Here is a 20273-nt window from a genome sequence, read left to right as displayed (position 1 = left end):
GGCATGATTTCATGTGAAGGAACATATGTTCTTTCATTCCTTGTGTATTGGCATTGCGCTTTGTATTAGTGTATGTGGTACCATACACCTATTTACTACAGTAGTGTAAGTGATTGATTGTACAGAATTCAGTATGAATTTATCCTTCGTTATTGCAAGAGTTATTTAATTCACATCATTGCTGTATCTTTCTCAAGCAAGAAGAATTGAATATTAAAGCATTTTCCATGTGGGGTTGATCAAATTACCCTCGTCTTAGAACAATGTAGATTTCATTTTGATTATACTTGAAACAAGAATTTTTTTCTATGTTCATTTAGCATTTTAAAATATTGCTGGTATTATAGTAGTAAATATTAATTATGCATATTTGTACTTTCCCCTATGCATAACATCATGAGACTAACCAGTGTAGAAATTTAACCTTCAGTATTTTAATTGTTAAAATTGCCACTTTTAATTTTCTGTACATGAAATATTTCTCTTACTCAAAAGTAATTTCATCCACAGTGGCCGTGCTGTTGTTTTGAAGTGTACAAAAGGATGGGTAAGTCCTGATGATCAATACCATGACGTCTTTCACAATGTTGAATATACTCCTGCAGTGTACACCCACTGTTATGATTGGTCAGGCATGCGGCTCTTCACTGCTGGTGGTCCACTACCTGCATCTCTTAAAGGCAACTATGCTGCCCTATGGTGCTGAGGTTCAGCTAGACAATATATCTTGTTTTAAATAGCCAAATGAAATACTCTTGACCCTTGGAATTATATATGTTCATTCATTCTCTCATGCATGTGCAATTTAAAGTGAACAGAAGGTAAGATGCATTTGAATGTTGTTTTCTTACTTGTAAGTTATTGGTTGTAGGAGAGAGGCAAATAAAGATGTCTCATTTTATACAAGCACTGGAAAAGTTCTGTAACTGATATGGAGAGATGGCAGATATAAAGGTTATCTTCGTTCAACAAGCATTAAAAATTCTCATCATGATGGTATACACTTTTCTGAGATATTGGAACGTGTGATTTTTTGTAAAACTGTGTCCAAGTTGAGGTCACTAGATTAAGATGCAATATGCATTAGAGAATATTTTGCCAATCTTTCAAATGCCAGACGAATCTCTCTAGCACATCACTGTCAGCCTAATCATTCCAGTTTAGCTCATTCCATCGTCATATGTCGTCAGTAGGATCATTTGTAGTCAACATGTCTTTATTTGTGTCCAGGCTAATGCACTTCATGTACATTCACAAGTATAGATGGAACCATTTTTGAAATTGTAGCATTTGAAACTTGGCTTGTATTTGCTTTGTTTTAGCTACACCCTTGGATGATAAGCTTGTTTGTTGATTGTTTGGTTATATTTTATCCACATATTGTGTTACCTCATTTGTTTTACTCGTAAGAAAGTAACACAGAACTAATATGTTGATAGTTTTTAGCTTGACAGTACATCCTTCATTATTTAGAGGTTTGCATAGAATAACAACTATTGCAGCAGTGTTATTATTTCTTCAGTTTATTTAAAAGCAAAGAAATACAGAGGATTTTCTTTTACTTCCTTTGAATTTTAAGGTTTGTTAGAGGTAGAAATAGGTATTGTAATGCAGGCTTTTTGAAAGAGAAATCTTTGTATACAGAATCTACTGTGTAAGGTTACAGAGCTTGCGTATTTTTAGACTGATACCTCAAGATTGCCCCAGCGTTTAGTTTTACACATTATAAATGATAACTAAATATTTCTTTGGATGTGCTTGTTGGTATTGATAGTTTTGAGCCTCTCCCAAACTTTTCAGACTGCAGGAAATGCCAGTGTAGATTATGTTTTTATGATTAAGTAAAGTTGAGAAATGTTGGAAAATGTATGGTTTTAAAAGGCTTTGTTAAACTATTTTCTCTTGAGTTATGGACTTTTATCTAAATGGTTTGTTGTTTTTCACTGAAAAATGTGTGCTGGCAGATACATAATGCTCGTGAATGAAATGTTATTGATTGCAGTATAAACTAACTTTTAATTGCTTTGCAACTTTATGCAGAGTACTGTTGGACATAGGATGAAGGGAAGTCAAAAAAAGAGTATAATGTTACAGTTAGGAAGGATAGAAGATTGGAATGTGTGATTCAAAGGCAGACATGTGACTGGATCTGCAAAGAAAGCAAGGGAAGGAATTGGAAACTGCAGATGTGGATCATTACATTATCTATATATATTCTGTTATGATATAGACAATATTGTCTTGATCTCTTAAGAGGTCTACATGAGTTAACAGAGTGTATAGCATGTAATTACGAAATGAGAAGACGTAGTAATACAATTGGGTTGGTCAGTAAGGTATCACTTGTAATAAATGCAATCCCTTTTAACATGGAGTGGATTAAGCCCTTAAAATTATTAAAGGATTTTGCAAGTGAGGTAATAAGTCGTACTCTCTCGATGAAGGTCAAACCCCCTGGCTTGCAATTTATGACTAGAGTTGTAATACACAATTTTGTATTTTACTGTGAAATGTGACCAAAGCCCATGGCTTTCAAAAACATTTTGTACACCCAGGAAAAGGGTTTGCTTCGATGCTGCCCCACATGCACCAGCAGATTTAATCTTTGTGTATTAACAGTGATAGTCAGCTGACTGCAGCCACCCACTCAAGTGATTATTCATATCTCTTACCTATTTTGTTTCCACCATTGTTTAGGTAATGGATGTTATAATGTCAAGATATGTTGAGTAACTGTGTTATGTTGCATAAATAAAGATTTTTTCATTCTTGTTCACCATTTCCTGTGTTAGCAAGGTAGCGCCAAGAACAGACAAAGGAAGGATACATTCGCTCACATCCATTCTCTAGCTGTCATCTGCAGTGCGCCAACACCTAAGCCACCTATCCACAAACATTATCCACAGACCTTTCCATGGTTTCCCCAGCTGCTTCACATGTTATGGGCCAGTTCATTGATGACATGTCACCCCAGTATGTTCAGTCTTTTACAAGTGGAAATGCAAGAAGGGTGAAGGTTTCCAGCTCCTCGTAGTTGCCTTGTACAGCACACAGGGAACATGGAAGTAGAATTCTTTCTTCCCTACCCCAGGGATAAATACAGATATGAAATGATAATAACATTGTTTTTTGATTAGTATTTATGGGTTGGTAGTGCAGAGCTGTTTAGTTTCCCTTTCAATCCAGCCCTTTATTTTTTAAACCTGTACAGGTGACTCATAAATATGAGTGCATATTTATTTTTTATTATTATTATACTTGATTGCCATTTCCCGCATCAGTGAGGTAGCACCAGGGAACAGCTGAAGAAAGACGTATCCATTCATATACACACATGTATGTATACATGTACTTATACATACATATACATACACAGACATATCCATGTATAATACATATATATACACAGGTACATATTCATGCTTGCCTTCATCCTTTCCCGGCGCTATCTCACCCCACAGGAAACGGCATCACCACCATCTGCATCAGTGAGGTAGCACCAACAAAACAGATAAAAAGGGCCACAGTCATTCACATTCAATCTCTAGCTGTCATGTGTAATGCACCAAAATCACAGCTCCCTATACACATCTAGGCCCCACAGACCTTTCCATGGTTTACCCCAGATGCTTCACATGCCCTTGTCCAGTCTGTTGATAACATATTGACCCCAGTATACCACATCGTTCCAATTCTCTCTATTCCTTGCTCACCTCTCGCCCTCCTGCATGTTCAGGCTGTGTTAACTCAAAATCCTTTTCACTCCATCCTTCCACCTCCAATTTTGTCTCCCACTTTTCCTTGTTCTCTCTGCCTCTGACACATATATCCTCTTTGTCAACCTTTCTTCACTCATTCTCTCCATATGCCCAAACCATTGTAACATACCCTTCTCTGCTCTCTCAACCACACTATTACCACATATCTCTTTTACCCTTTCATTACTTACTCGATCAAACCATTTCACACCATGTATTGTCCTCGGACATTTCATTTCCAACACATCCACCCCTCTGCCATACAACCTTATGTATAGCCCATGTATGTTATGTTTTATAATACATATAAAAAGATGTATAATGATAATGTAGGTTGATTTTGATAAGTGCTGTTGAGATGGCAATATAGGGCTTCTTAGCATCTTTAAGAAATTGAGCCTTTTATGATTTTTCCTCCCTCTACATTTCTTTATCATTATTAGGATAAGGAGCAAGAAATCTGCTACACTTAAGGAAGTTGTTCCCATCCTGTGGGTTTCATCCCGTAGATACTTTATTTCTGTTATTCTTTATTTTTTTTTCTCTGATCTTTTTAAGAATAATTAATGCTAGATATGGAAACTTCATAGTTTTGCCTTGTTAATAAAATAGTAAAACAGAACCAGTTACCATTTTCATTTTTTTTAGTATAGAATTCAAACTCCTCAGGAATGCAATAGGAAATATATGCCATGGCCTAAGGGTTAATGAAACACAGTTATGGGTTAAATATTCGTAGAAGTATTAGTTCAGATGTGTGCAGTTATAGTAGTGTTCCAGTGGAAGTTCTGGAGCCTTCCTGTTGTATGGTGGAAACTAAAAGTATGGAGTACAGAGGTCTGTGTACTCAAAATATTTTGTGTAGTCATTTTTCTCAGACTTCAAGTTGTGAAGTTATGTATTAAGCTGTACCTATGTTTTGAAGATTTGAAGCATGTCTCCTTAAAAAGACCCTTGCATTTGCAAAATAAGAAAGTGAAGGTGATAAAGTTGAGCTCTTGGATGGAAGTGATTATAGCTTGGCAGTTGTTAACTAATAACCAAAGTGAGGAAGTAAGACTTGTGAGCAAGGTTCTGCTTGGAATGTGGAAAGCAGAAGTAATGTCGACTGATGGTAGCAACATTATAGACATTTTATACTGTGAACATTTTGTACATAACCTGTGATGTGAAAATGAAAGGATCAGTGCTTGTGTAAAGGACTTATAAAAAAAAACTTTAACATCAGTGATCAGTATACAGGAAGAACTGAAGTGCTAACAAATAAACTCTTATGTTGTTATCCATAATCAATAACCCTTGCCAACTAAAGGATCATCTTTTGCCTTAGGTGTATTTATTTTAGATGTAAACATCTGAATGCAAAGGCTATGATAGTGAATATGTTTAGTTCTTTAAAGATATGATAGTGAAAATGCTTAATTCTGTACAGATACACTACTGTGAAGCTGTATTCACATGGATAGTAAATAAGTGAACAGTTATAGCTGGATACAAACATATACTGCTGTTCCTTAGATGAAAGTCATATTCTGCAATGTTAATGTCTTGGAAGCTTTTAATGTGTGTTTGAAAGGATTTCTTAATTTCCTAACAACATTCTCACCCCGCTTTATGTATTTTGGATTTAGGAGATTTTACTTAAGAAATCCATTCCAGAATGCACATATACTTACCAATATCACACACACACACACCACCATGATCATCATCATCATCATCATCATCATCATCATCATCATCATCATCATTCTTACACCCCAATACATATATACACACACTTTCTTCTCTGAATGCTGGTACTTGTGGATCATCCTAAAAGTCTGTAGATACTCTTTATCTTGTTATTTTATAAATGACAAGGATAACAATACAAGGCAATAAAGTTTTAAATGGCCAATTTCTTTTTAAAAAGACCTTGCCTGATTCCTGTGATGTGCATTTTTCATTATAACAATACAAGTTTCCCCTTTCTCCACGCACTGGCATGTTCGCAGAAACACATGCAGTGTTTGTTTCAAGAAGAGGTCTGTTATGCTAATTCAGAGAAATGGGTTTTGCCAAAGTAATGTTTTTTCTAATATACTAAATCAACATGCTTTACATCTTTTGGTGTATTCTATTAGCTTGTAACCTCCCATTTACTACAATGGGTCAGTTGCATACAGCCTATTAGTTCTTCCACACTAACTTAAGTGCCTTTCACTTTTTCACTTTATAAGCTGGTAATTTATGAAGTGAGACCAACCTCCAATTATACCTCCATCTTCAAAAGATTTTCAACTGCTTAAGATAAAAAATTGTTCCTTCAGCTTTTCAGTAGTCTTTCTCTTATTCATGTACCTTCACATCCACCATATTTTCTACATAGCCTTACACCTTACATGCATTTATGCATCGGTCAAATGATTCCTTTACACATTATATCCTTATGAAGTTGGTCATGTATTTACTGTAGGCAGTAGATGGTAGGCAACCACTTACCAGGGAGGTATATTCTGCTTGAGCAGTTTCTCTCCCAAATCTGCTACCTACCAGTACTACCTGCCTAGGTATTGGGAGCATCAGTGATGGCTGCTTAGCACATCAGTAGTTGTCAAGTTGCGCTCCTTTAACCAGGTAGCTGTCTTTGTTTTTCTGGTTCACCAGTATGTTGACTGCTGTCACTGTGCACAAACATACAATCTCCTTGTCATGCGTAATACTTGACAATTAACTCGCACTACTCATTTTTCATAGCTGTATATTTCCCAGCAGAGTGAGTGCTTTGTTGTAGCCCTTCCATTTGGCAGAATGGTAGATGTAATTGATAGAAGCAGTAGGGAGGAGCATCAGTTAGAAACATAGGTAGAGGTGATAGGTAGGAACATTAGCTGCAAGCTTTAGATAGTAGTAGTAAGTTGAAACATTAGGTAGACACAATATGTAGAAGTAATAGGTAGGAACATTAGGTAAGAGCTTCTCAAGACATGGTGCGCTAGTTGCCCTCTGTCAGTAGCCAGTTATGGGTGAGGCTCTGAAGTCTAAGAAGTAACACTGGAGCTCCCCAGTTAAGGATACTCTTATTGTAGCCATTCCCTTGAAGTTCCTAAATGGAATGGGTGCCAGAGTCAGATAAATAGATTATGCATTTACATTCAACATTCTCTTCCTACACACATCAGCAAAGTAACCCACCATTCTACCCAACTCTTTATGTATATCATTTTAACCCTAACTGTACTGTAGAGGCTCCCTAACTTATTCTTTTACCTGTCTTGACCTAGAAAAACTGTTTTCTTATCTATGCACAAAAGCTAGAATAAGTACTATAACAAGAAAGTTCTCACACTAGGTCAGTATTGGAGTACAAGATGGTGGTTGTGGTGCTTAGTAAAATACAGTGAGGAGAGTAGAATAGACAGTGAAAGTTGAGAATGGTTCTGAAATTCCATCATGGTGTGCAAAACAAAAAATTTCAAATAGAAGTTTTGTATTTTTCTAAAGTTATTGTTTACTACTTTTTATACTGAGGTGGTGAAACGTGATATAAAGTGTTGAAAAAAAGGAAATATATACAAATGTAAAATTAAAAAAAAATTCTTTTGCTTGTGCCAGAGAAACGCTGTATATGTGGAATGATGTTAGGGTTACATACAAGATAGTGTTTTTCTGTGTGTTGTCACTTCATCTTTTCAAATAGAACTTTTGTCCTCTTTTAAAGGTTTTTCTTTACTACTTTTGTTATTGTGATGCTCAGAAGTTTTCACTAAAAAAGAAGAAAAAATACTCGGTTTGATCACATAAGCTGAGGAGACATATTATGACGGCCTGAAGCATAGGGAACTTAGTCAGTGTTCATAAGTTAAAGGTTGAATGACATTTCAGGTCTTTTTCAAATCGTTTTTTATATAGAATTTCCATTTTACTATTTCAGCATGCTGGCAGGTCAACTGTGTCCTAAGTGCAGTGGGGAGTTTTACATTAATCTTGCAATGCCTTTTGACTTGTAGACCTTGTGTGGACAGATAACAGGTAGGTAACAATTAGTAGGCAGCCACCAACCAGGGAGGTATATTACCAATACTACCCATCTGTGCATTGGGAGGGATAGTGACAGCTGCATAGTGAGCCAGCACTTCACTGGATGCCAAGTTGCACTCTAACCTGGTAGACGTCCTTTCTGCCTCAACTGCATGTGGACTATTGGCATTCTGTCTACAAACACACATCTCCTTGTCACATAGAACACTTGGCAATGGTTAACTCACAAATTATTCTTTGTAACTAGAGTTTCCTGGAGAGCACTGTGTGTAAGCCCTGCCTTTTGGCCAAATGGTAGGAGCAATAGATAGAAATAGTTGGTAGGAATTATGTAGGAGCATTAGGTAGAAGTAGGTTGAAGCCTTAGGGAGAAGTAGAAGGTAGGAGGAATAGATAGATGTAATAGGTAGGAACATAAGACTAGAGCATTAGGTAGAACTAGTTGGTAGGTACATCTGTGGGAGCATTAGGCAGAAGTAGATTGAAACATTAGGTAGTAGTAGTCAGTAGGAACCTCTGAAATCACAGTGCTAGAGCTGCCCTGTGCCAGTTGCTTGTTAAGGGCGAGGCACTAAAGGCTTAAGAAGTAGCATCAGAGTTCATCAGTTATGGAGACTTTTGCCATGTCCGTCCCTTCGAGGGAGTCCTGAAGGGGATGGGCATCAAATGTATATAGATAGATAGCATGAATAGATAGACCCTGGAGGAAAAGCTGACTGCAGCTATGGACAAAACAACTGCTGTAACCCACAGGATGAATGTCCTTCTGGACATTTTTGAAACCTGCTTTCTGAAAGCATCAAGAAGTGAGCGCTGTTGGTGAGGGACTTCAAATTAATCATTTTTTTCTCTTGCTTAGGAAAGCCAACGCTTCTAGGTAGAGTGATGAGGTACTAAACTCCATAAATATTTAACTTTGATACTAGTAGTGACAAAAACATTTTCAGGCCCTGAATGATGTCGAAAACAACAAATATGGGGTAAGGATCATCACTCACTACAATACAAGGAATGCTAGTGGAGTTCTGTGCCAGGAACCCTTCACAGCACAAATGTTTTTGTTTTTGAGGTGCCAGGGAAGATGATGATGCCAATGCTGCAGAAGAGGTTTGTGTTGGGACTAAAGATAATATTCTCATCTGTTATGCAGGTGCTAACATTGTGCTTATGGAGAGATTGGAGGAGCTTTTGCTAAAATATTGCCAGCTTATTTGAAATTTCGAAGTTAAAACTAATGATATGATTTCAGTTCTTCCCAAGATCAGCACTTGGAACAACTTCTCTTGTCAGGTGTTCAGTCTAGATATAGATAAATAAACCTTTGCTTTCAGGAGGGAGTAATGAATACAAACTCATATGGAAATGTTTTACCATGAATGGGAAGAGGCACTTTTTCTTTGGTTGTATTGATTTTCCAGTTAGTGATTAAAAGCAGTGCTATTGATACATTTAAGAATAGACTTGATAGGTATTGTGCTTCATGTCTGTGATTAACATTATTTGTGCCTCTTTAGTCAAAGGATAGATTGCAGGTTTTTCCTTTGAATTATATGTATGCCTTTCTATTTTTACCATACTAATCCATGAGTCTCTGATATACTCGAAGGGACCCAGTGGTCTGGTTGATTTTTTAATTCATTTGCATTCCTTTTATATTTAGAATGAGAAAAGTTACAACAACTAATGTTGGTTGCTGTTTCCTAGGGTTAAGATGATGGAAAACTACTGTTTAACCCAACTGACATTTGCATCAACTACCAGCTTTTGCCACTAGGCAAGGGAGCTCTTTGAACTTTTGAGCTGTGAGAGATTTAAATTATATTAACTATTATCCCTTGTCAGTGTGATAAAAAGGTATGGTAGTGAGTACAGCTTGATTCAGGGAGCTGATCAGTGTTTGCGGGAAAGGGTCAGATATATGGAGAGGATGAGCAAAGCAAGATTGAATAAGATGATCAAAGTATTAGATAAAGAATGTACAAGAGGCATGAGGAGACCAAGAAGGATATAGAAAGGAGTGAAAAAATCTTGGGATATCAGGGCCTGATCTTTATATCCCCAACATTAAAGTCATGATCCAGCCACCATGGACTAAGTTGCATATCCAACCCATGGATCAAGGCATGATTATGCACTTTCAAGCTTATCATCTACGGGGGACCCTTAGGACTCTCATCTGTGAAATGGACAACACATGAAAACCTGCTATACAAGAATTTTGGAAAAAATACAGCATAATGGACACAGTGATGAACAATGATGTGGCATGGGAAGAAATAAGTGTGTGGTGTATGAACTGCACTTGGAAGAAAATCTAACTAAAAGCAGTGAACAAATCGATTGTTTTTGAAGGGACCATATGCACAATTAGTGGCCCTAGTAAGGAAGGTCATTGATAACGTTGAAGAAGAGGATATGACAGAATTATTTGACTCTCACTCAGCCTTTCAGCCACAAAGACTTGGCAGAGCTTAATAGGCAAGTGTTTTCAGAGGAAAGCAAAGATGACTACAACAAAGATTTATAGCAGCCAGAAGACAGGATTTACAATGAAGTCTTCGACATATTTTCAGCTTTGCTGATAAGATAATCAAAATCCTCAGGACTCCTGATCATATGGCTGATTGCTTTGCGAAGGGTGCATGCTTGATGAATGATACCTTGCTATGCTACTAATACCCAGAGATTCATAAGGTAAGGATTTGAGGTGGCAAGCAGACAATGATCAATTCTTTAAGATGAAAGAGAAGGAAGCCAAGCCTGAACCAGTTATGGAAAAAGCAAGACCTTCAGGCTTCCAAGAGAAGAAGCAGACCACTGTAAGAGATGTTGCAAAGGCTTCAGGCTTTGAAATGGAGAAGGATGTTAACTCCATTTTGGATGAAGAGATGGTAGTGGATGACCCTCCACTTTCATCTCTGTCCTTTCCCCAGTCCTCTCTACGTCACTTCCACAAATCAGTCCCCAGCAAGCTTAACCTGTCCATTTCCAAGGTAAGAATAATAAAACAATTATCTTTTTATTTCATTTTATTTTTGTGGTACATATACATTTGTTATGGGTTTTAGGTGCATATGTGCAAGTAAGGTGGTGTTCGACATGCGTTAAGAATATATCCCAAACGAATTACCTTAATCCTTTTAGGGAAAATTCCCCTCTTGCGTTGTTTCACTATGTCATGTTTTTTGGGGGACATGAACATTACATATATATACCTAGGAACCCATTTACTATAAAGCTATTTTCTTTTTTTTTTTTGTACATATATGCATGTTAACCCAAACTTACATTGCTAAATTTTGATTTAAGAGAAATTTTAATGCCAGAGAGGGAAACCTGATGGTCATTTAAAGTTAGAAATGGAAGAAAAAATGGTCAAATAATGACCTTTTATTTTTTCATGGGTAAATTAAATGTTATGGGAATGCCAATAATTGTAATTATTATTTTTCCTTCAAACTTGTTCACCATTTCTCTCTTTAGTGAGGTAGCACTAAGAACAGAAAGGACCTCATTCACTCCCATTCATTCTTTAGCTGTCATTGCAATTATTATTATAAGCATAAAACACTAGGACCTTATTTCGAGGGGCTCTTCCAGCTTCAAAGCTGTGCTACATTCAGTTGCTGAGATAAGGTGGACTCCTCAGAAGAAAAATGGCTTTTGACAAGAAGAGTGTACTCTGTTTTGTCAAATGATGATGATACAGCCTCACTGAAGACGACTTTTTACTTACAGTGTAACCTCAAGGAAGGGGAGTCTGAGGATGCCAATGAAAGCTACATGTGTAATGAGTGTTAAAGTCCCTTATATTTTCTTAAGATTACAAGTCTAGCCAACAGTTTGTAGCTATGTAAATGGAATATTTAAACCTTGTGGGCAAAAATGATTTTTCTTTAACATATTTCTTGGAAATCAAGTACCCTTTCTTAGGTATCAGTCTGCCTTACTTCTTCTGTTTCTTTGCCTTTGACACCTGTTCCTCCTCTTCAGTGCAACTCCTTTTTTCATTTAAATTTGACAATAATTCTGGTTTATTCTGGTGAAGGATACTGTGGGTCCAAACAGCTAGTTCAACCTTGTGAGGTGTCCATGTCTCATTACCATTTTCCTTCTGCAAAAATTAATTAAAAAAGAGCAAAGATAAGTGATATAATGAAGAGGACATAATGTACAACTAAATTTTTCAATCACGTTTTGGAGAGCCACAACAAAAGGCTATATGGCTTACAAAATGCTTGGATATTATGGATTTACAATGTTTCTGTATCCGATAAGTAATATTTTAATATAAATTAAGACATGACAGTCAGCATATAACCTTGTACTATGTGCTAAACAATTTGCAAATCAACCATAAGAAATTGGGCATTGTTGCTCTTATGCCTGCGTTCAGTAGGTTGGTCATCCCATTTCTAAAAGATCAAATTCCCAAAAAGATGCATGTATGTACCTGAACAAGAACCAGAGGTGACATGCAAAAGAGAGAAGGTAAATGATAGACCTTTCACCACGAAAGCTATATTGGTTAACAGAATGAAGGTAACGGGATTCTAAGTTGCTGAAAAAGTGAGTCAAGGAAGGTTTCAAAAACTTTGGAGATCATAAGAGAGAACACATGGGTAATAGTTGGAAAGGTTAGAATGATTTTCTTTCATAGAGATCGCTTGCATCAAAGCAAGCTTCCAAGAAGGTAAAGTCTGGGTCTTCAGATGGAGACTAAATAGGAGTGAAAGGATTGCAGAGATATGGTATCTGGTTCATATCCCTTCCCTGCTTGAAGCTAGGAAAGTACTTGGAAGATCCCATGTGAGAAAATTATAAGAGATGCCTTAGGTTTGGCTGGAGATGGGGGAGTAGGACTAGTCATGGAATCATCCTAGGTGCAATACGAGTACAAAAGGGTACCGAACAAAGCAGCTTTATGAGTCAGGGAGTTCACTATAGATTGATCAGATTACGTTAGAGGATAGGAGGAAGGTTGAATTACAGTGTTTGGAAATGCTTTTATTTAAGGACTAGAATGAATTTTAAGTAGAAAAAGATGTCAAATCAATGCAATATCTTTTCATGAAGCTTTGCAATGATTCTGAGCAGAAATGAAAGTGAAATGGGATTCAAGGGAAGGACAGAGCTTCATGTCCTGAAACTCTGTTCCTAATGTAAGACGCAAAAGAGCAGGAGGAATTGACCATGATTGTCAGATTTTATTTTCTTCCCCCATGAGAATGTGTCAATAAATGAACCCATGATGGCCTCTCCCAATAGGTGTCCACAAAGGCAAAGCAGGAAGTGAGTGTTATGAATATTAACTTCAACATATTACATTAAAATAATAATCTTGTTTCAAAAATTTTTAATAGGCATATCCACGAGAAAAAAAATGATCATAATGGTCATAGCTAACAATATATACCATACTTTTTAAGTTAATCAGTTACATATAACTGCAGCTCCTACCTCATCTCCTTGTTTGGCGAGACTATTGAGTAGTTGTGCACAGTCAGCCATTTCTGAGTTTAACACTTCATACTCTACAGAAGTGTATTTAAGTGAAGACAGGGATGGGATAGCTTTTGCTACTTCATCAGCAAAGAAGCAACACTTTTCTGGAACACATGCGGCCAATATGCCCGAAGCAGTTGCAGGACCTACACCCTTCAATATAACTGGAGGAGAAACATAATACTGATTTATTAATTTATATCTTACCATAGAATACCTTTTTGAAAGTCTGACCCCCTGTATCATTTTTTCATGAAATGATCGTATTACCCAAATGTTCAATCCAAAATTTGTGCAAAAACCATTATGATAATGATTCTCAGTGACAACAATATGGACTGGTTATCAAATTTTTTATGTGGATCATTGGTCGAATGTAAAGAAAAATCATACGATCATACCTAAAGCTTTAACAGCATCCCCAATTTTGCTTTTCTTGGCCAGTTCAATGCCTTGCATTGATGCATTTTGAACACTTTCATTGCTATTGGATCCAGCTAATTCTATAAGACGTGGACGAAACTTCCCTCTTGATAACTTCCAGTCCATGAGACGCACTAATTCATCTCTTGTTATGTTTGGGGGTTTTCGAGAATTTGCCACTTGTCCAAGTTCTTCTTGGTACCATCTAAAAACAGCATTGGAATATCAGCTGCACACACTACACCATATCATCCTCATGGAAATTAAAACCAATCTAGTTTGATTAAATCATACTATACAGTCAGGACATATGAAAAGGATGAGTGAGGAGAGACTGACTAAGCGGTTATTTTCTCTCAGAAGTTGAAAGAATAAGAAGGGGAAAGAGACTGATTAAGAGATGGAAGGATGGAGCTAAAGGCTCTTTAATTATAGGAGCCTGAACATACAGAATGGTAAGAGTTTGCATGGGATATAGAGACCTGGAGCAACTGGCAGTCAATGAACTGAATGAGGGCATAGGAAGTGGTCTGGAAAACCAAACCAAAACCAGAAAGAACAAAAGGGTCTAAATGAGGATTTTTCCCTGCAAGGCTCAGTCATCTGTTCTTGATGCTATCTCGCTAACACAAGATATGACGAATATATATGATTTTTTTCTTATATTTATTCACCATTTCCCATGTTAGCGAAGTAGTGCCAGGAACAGACTATGAAATGGCCTCATTCACTTGCATTTATTCTTTAGTTGTCATATGTAATACACTAAAATAACAGCCCCTATCCACAACTAGGCCCCACTGATCTTTCCATATATACATGAGCAGAGGAAATTATTTTCCCTAGATCCACATCCTTATATTTTTTGTAGCTCTGTATAGAAGGTATCATTAATTTTCACTTCTCCAGAAATACAAGAAATGCTGAATTTGATAACTGGAATGGGTAGCAAATAGTCTAAAAAATAATTTAATGAAAAACATACTTATCTAGCTCCTGAAGGCTCTCGCCCTTTTTCTTCTTTTTTTGAGATTCTTTGATCTTGAGAGCCTCTGGGTATAACTTCAAAAGAGATGCAAATTTTTCTGGGTTCCTATCAGCGATGAACTGAGTTGTTGCCTGCATCCTTAATACCAATTTTTCCTCTTCTGGAAGCCAAGTAAAATTGGCATTTTAACATCAAATATTGTGCCCAAAGTTGTGATTTCTCACATTACATATAAAACAGTATCAAATCACCGCACAGAATGATCAAGTTCATCACACTAATCTTGTGTGACTCATCTGTAAAAATTCAGCATTTTATGATGTTACGAGTCTTTACAAAGTTTATGATCGAGATGCAGTCCTAAATCTATCTGTATAGTTCTCCAGATGCATATTCTATGAATACCAACATGCAGTGAAAATTGACAAACTTTATTTTGGAAAGACTGTGTATTGTTCGGAAAAATGGAAAAAAGGGATATTGTACATTAACTTTTTTTACCTTTGCGGATAAGTGTGGAGGGCTATGCATGTTAGGTAAACCGTGGGTATAAATATGGTAAAAGAGCAAATGCTCATTAAAGTTAAGAGTACCTATGAGATCTTCACATTCTTCATGTAGCACCTCACATCTACTAATTATCATCTCATTAACATCATGTTGTGGTTATTAGGCCATTTGATTGTACAAGTGCGAGTTCTTCAATTGAATTCCCTGAACATTTTCAAAATGTGGTGGAAAACACCATAGGACATCAAAATTGCTGTACTGCAATCTTTACAATGGCACTGAACGTTAATGTAAATATTGGCTGATAGACAGAGTTAGATAAGGCTGGAATAAATTTTGTTTATCCCGGGGAGTTTGTCAGTTCATTTCATATTGATTCATATATTTTCTGTAATCTTCAGAGCCCGTCCCCATGAAATACTCCCTATAGTCTGATATCATTTGGAGTCTGTACTTTGCCATTGCTTAAAGTCCCTGTATTTCTGACATTAAGGCTCCGTAAGTAGTCTCCCAGTCCTATAATTACATCAAAAATACTAATTTGCTTCAGATGTCATAAACATATTTCCTCCTATGTTACAACCCCTAACACGATGGATACATGAGAAATGTATATCTAAGGGCCAAAATCTCACTTCTCCTTCCGTCCCTGTAGTTCTCTTGGCTGGAAGTACTGGTGTTTTCCTGTGGGGTTGGGTTCCCTGCCTCCCTGCCTTGGGCTAGATTTCAATTCCCGCCATTACCATGGTCAAGGTTGGCCACACAAGCCAAGGGTTTAACTGATATCAACTCCCATTTTGAAATGCTGAAACCACACGATTTTTTTTACCCATTTTGTAGATACCCTGACACAACTTATATGTTAGGAATGATACATATACAAAGGTATTTTGCATATACGTTTTTTTTAAAATCTGTATTATTGTTCTATTTCATAGATTGGTCAATGGTATTTCAAGCATGTGTGCTCGACGCGTGTTCGCTGTCTGCCACGTGCTTTATATGTAGTCACTATGTGCTATATTCTATCACTATACTCTATATTCTATCAATATTATATCTTCGCTCTGTTTTGTGTGTAAATAGTTATATATTCTACATTATATATCACCAATATGGTATTATATATGCCTCATATCTGTAATTTTTGTTGGTACTATTTCTATATTTGATATATTGTTCAACTGTTCTCTTACACCTGTCTTAGTTGTTCTTCCACACACCTGTAAAGATGTCGTAGAATATTATAATAATGATAATATGTGTTTAACTGAGCAGGAATGCATATTGAATATGTAAAATGACATATCCTGTGTAGGGGAGGTGTATTAGGGGAAGAAGCGGTGGTTTGACTCATTTTACTGAGAGAAGACATTGAGTTTCGAGATGTGGTGGTAGATGGGTCATTCAGACGGTAGATAATGGTACAGGGAAGTATGGGGTGGAGTGCATGGTGGTATTCACAGTGTATGATTCATTGAGTAGATATTCAGTGATCAAGACCATTGGTCGAGTGATAACAATAAAGGAACAATGAGGATGGTTCATTAAGCAGTATACCATGCCCATCCCAGACATTTTTGCTATTATGTGATCTGTTTAAGAAATATGAAAGGCTGCTGTTGCCGGACTTCCACGGAAAACGAGGAACTTGAAGGAAACAAAACAAACATACGGGATGAAATTATTTATTTTATGAAGTTTTAATATAGCTATAATTTCTCTCCCCTCGCGTCTATTTTCTCAACACCTGCATGAATTATTCTTCTGGAGTAAGGAAAGCAGATAATTTCCATATAGCAATATATAATGCAATATTTTGCAAAAAGTTAGGACTAGTGCTTAACGCTAGCCGCACGAAAATGTAGTTAAACATAGCCAAGGAGGGATACTTAACATCCACAGAAGTGCTGCTTTACTGCGCAGTGTAACTAACATTCTCTATACCCAGGCGGGTAGTTGCGAATAATATATATATATATATATATATATATATATATATATATATATATATATATATATATATGATTGCATATTAGTATGTACGAATATAAGTAAAAAAGTTCACAATCCCTTAATGTTTCATGCTTACAAGCTCTACCATCTCACTGCATACGGAAATATATTAATAGAAATGTAGAAATGATTGGAAGTCATTAGAAATGTAAAACATTATAAATGACAGATGGTGTATGACATGTTTCTATTTCTGTGTTTGGATACCCGCTCCCTGAGGCCGCACATGACTGCTGGCAGCTGATCAGGAAGAGGACGACGTGGGTGAGCTATTTTCAGATTTTCTCCTCTGGTTCGCTTTCCACACTTTATCACTCGTGACCACCGCGATATCTGGAGTCTACAAAGGACAGGGATTACCCAAGTAGGTGTTTGGCGTTAGATATTACTTGCCATCGGGTGATATCGGAGGTGTAATATGACTTGGGATGATCGGGCCCGCTGGGTTCCCAGGAGCAGAGGCAGCTCCCGTTTTCTGTGATAGGAGGTAAATAAAGTGGAACATTTTTGAAGTCGAGGAGCAGGCTGGTCTCTTGTGACTCCATAGACCCCCTAGACCATCATTATGGCCTGTGGGAGAGTAGAAAGAGGGGCAGTACATCGTGTGAGAGGCGAAGTGAACGCCCTGTGGAGGAAGGCCATGCGAGGGGACACGATGGTAAATGGAGGAGCAAGCCCCTGTGTGGGTGGGTTGTTCCCCATTGCCCGGAATGCAGAACGCGTAAGAAAAAATCCGACCGACTCTCAACATCCCGCCGAGCCTCAGAGCCTCATTATGAAGAGCAAAGTCCGAGGTTTGATGGAGGACATTGATGATCTGAAGTGTAGTGTGGAGGAGTTGTCTCGGGTCGTGCACGAAGCAGGGGATTCCTCAACCTTGGTGGATGTGTCACAACATCGCCATGCAGACTTGGTTGCCAGTCAAGTGGCGAGGATTAAGAAGCAGTTTCATCATATTAAGGAGGAGGGGGAGCAAGTGTACCGTGATTTGGAAAAGGAGGAGTTAGAGCTTGAGAAAGATGTCAAGGCATTGAGAGTGGTTCTGAGTGAAGATTTCTCCTCCAGTGGTAAAAGGAATTGTGTAGAAATGAATTCTCTGAGGAGAAAAAAAGAAAATAAAGTATATAATAAATCTAACGTGATCATGAGAGATCGAAGGCTTGCTAATGTGAAAGAAGTTGAAAACACTGGTGCCTCAAGAGTTGCTACGGGTAAAATGCTGCAGAGGGTGAAGCCAAACACGTTGGTGTGTTTTAAACATACATGGGATGAGAAAGATCAAATTCAGTTCGTGAAAGTTTATCAACGACACAGACAGAAGGATAAACGAATTGAAGAATGGCGGAGAATCTTCCCAGACAAAACTGAAAATGACTTATTAGATCATGTTACTGCCTACGAATTATTTTTAAAGGAAAAAGAAAGGGTTAAGGATCAGATTATTAGGTGGAAGAGTGAGAGAGAGGAAGCAAAGAAAGAAAGTCAAAAAAGGTTATTTCAGGAAAAATTAAAAAATGAAAATAAGGTGAAGTTAATGGATAAGGCAAAGGAAGAGAAAGTTAAGGGAGAGCGTGACAAAAGAATGAAGAAACTTGATGAATGGAAAAGAAGGAAGACTGAGGAGGGCGGTGTTGATAGAAAAGTTATAGGAGTTTGTGTAAATAATGCTCAAAAAAACCCATTAAAGTCTTCACAGCTTAAGAGAGATGGTGTAAGATTTACTGAGGAAGAGAGAGCAAATATGGCTGTACAGCTTCATTTATACAGACAATTGAAAGAGAGGGAGAAGCAAAAGGAAATGCAGAGAAAACAGGAAGAGGTACTGTTCAAGAAATTGCATGGCATAAGTAGCAGAAAAGAACTTAGGAAGAGAGATGAACAGTACATAAACCATAGAAAGGAACAGAGAGAATTGCAAGTTAGGTTGAAAGAGGAGAAAACCAAAAGGCTTGAGAAAATAAAATCTGTAATACAGATCAAAGCAGAGAGTAGCAAGGACCGTCTTTTGAAGCCAACGATAAGTCGCAATATGTATAAAATGAGCCCACATATAAGAGAGAGCTATTGTGCTGGTGTTGACCAGATCCCTCAACTAAAAACTCCAACATGGAGGCAGGAGATTTAAGGAAGGATCACTTACAATGCTGTAAATCTGGAAAAGAAACGGACCATCCATACATTTGAGAAGGCGAAATCAAAACATAGTTCATAGTATGTACATATTGATTAAGAATGATTTGATATCTAATGAGGACTGCTTGATTTTTAATGTATATATTGAGTCTTCAACAAAAAATGAAAAATTTAGTGTTAGCCAGTAATATGAAAACTGATTGCTGTGAGTGAGTTGGAGGCTTGCTGACAATTTCGTTTTAAACTAGTTGTATTCTTCAAACATCATTGTGTGAATGATGGGCAGGTATACCAGGTTAAAATGGACATTTAAGAGGCCCCACAGAATTTTTATTGTATGGTTATAGCACCTCAAAAATGGAAGAGTAAGGAGGTCAGTAATTTTTATTTTTTTATCATATATAGTATAAGTTAATTCACTCTGCTCTACATTGTATGTGAATGAAAAAAGATAAAAGTTGAGAGCTGCACCAATAGCTTGGGATGATTGGTTTTTAGTAGCTAAGAATAGAGAACTATTAATTCATGTAACTTCTTTTTGTATTAGGGTTTGCTGATTTCAGACAAATTTAATGATTTATTTGCACACCTATATACTTTGATGTTTGCTCTCATTTGCTAGTACCTCTTTGTTATTGCAGTTTAACTGGGAATTACTGGTTTACCGAGGCCTTGATACTTTTTTAGAGTATATTACATGCACCCTACCTTGATTTTTTTTTGTTTTTGTATGTTTCTAGTATACTGTGTGCATTAAGGTTTCAGAATATACGTAAATCTTTTCAGTTTTGTCAGCTTTGCAAACCTCAACAGAAGTATATAAATGTGAAAGTAATGAGTACACCTCTTGGTGTGTTAGATTGTGACTGTCACATTCATACAGAATTATTTTCCTGATTTTTTTGTGTCTTTGCTTT

General features: G+C 37.0%; 4 protein-coding genes across 12 annotated transcripts in view; 3 read left to right on the top strand and 1 right to left on the bottom strand.

Annotated features, from left to right (window-relative positions):
• The window catches only part of DCAF12 (DDB1 and CUL4 associated factor 12-like protein), a 28006-nt gene extending 20552 nt beyond the window's left edge, over positions 1-7454 (top strand). For all 6 annotated transcript variants that reach the window (XM_071689131.1, XM_071689130.1, XM_071689129.1 and 3 more), the window contains one exon: positions 511-7454. In XM_071689131.1, coding sequence (XP_071545232.1) covers positions 511-706 — 196 coding nt within the window. In that variant the 3' untranslated portion in view covers positions 707-7454. The remainder of the gene's footprint in view (positions 1-510) is intronic.
• Positions 7455-10792: 3338 nt separating this feature from the next.
• Positions 10793-17844, bottom strand: LOC139763239 (uncharacterized). 3 transcript variants are annotated; one of them, XM_071689136.1, is made up of 5 exons: positions 17617-17844; positions 14695-14857; positions 13688-13914; positions 13242-13450; positions 10793-11895 (listed from the first exon to the last, which is right to left on the bottom strand). In XM_071689136.1, the coding sequence occupies exons 1-5, from the start codon at positions 17822-17824 to the stop codon at positions 11728-11730; spliced, it is 975 nt and encodes a 324-aa protein (XP_071545237.1). In that variant the 5' UTR covers positions 17825-17844; the 3' UTR covers positions 10793-11727. The 3 variants fall into 3 exon arrangements, with proteins under 3 accessions (XP_071545237.1, XP_071545235.1, XP_071545236.1); XM_071689134.1 differs by lacking the exon at positions 17617-17844 and adding an exon at positions 15843-15999; XM_071689135.1 differs by lacking the exon at positions 17617-17844 and adding an exon at positions 15843-15993 and having other exon boundaries at positions 14695-14854.
• Positions 17439-20273, top strand: part of lost (methenyltetrahydrofolate synthase domain-containing protein lost) — a 44588-nt gene continuing 41753 nt past the window's right edge. The window contains exon 1 of one of the 2 annotated variants that reach the window (XM_071689122.1): positions 17439-17487. The gene's annotated coding sequence lies outside the window, so the exon portion shown is untranslated. Of the gene's footprint in view, positions 17588-20273 lie in introns of both variants that reach the window. The other variant, XM_071689123.1, reaches the window with a different exon arrangement.
• Positions 17789-20253, top strand: LOC139763238 (uncharacterized). The gene has a single exon (XM_071689133.1). It carries the CDS (start codon positions 17789-17791, stop codon positions 19346-19348), a length of 1560 nt encoding a protein of 519 aa, XP_071545234.1. The 3' UTR covers positions 19349-20253.

This window comes from Panulirus ornatus, chromosome 46 (assembly GCF_036320965.1).
Source record: "Panulirus ornatus isolate Po-2019 chromosome 46, ASM3632096v1, whole genome shotgun sequence".
NCBI classification, from domain to species: domain Eukaryota; kingdom Metazoa; phylum Arthropoda; class Malacostraca; order Decapoda; family Palinuridae; genus Panulirus; species Panulirus ornatus.
Note: the sequence above shows the minus strand (reverse complement) of the source record. Positions and strands in the feature narration are given on the sequence as shown.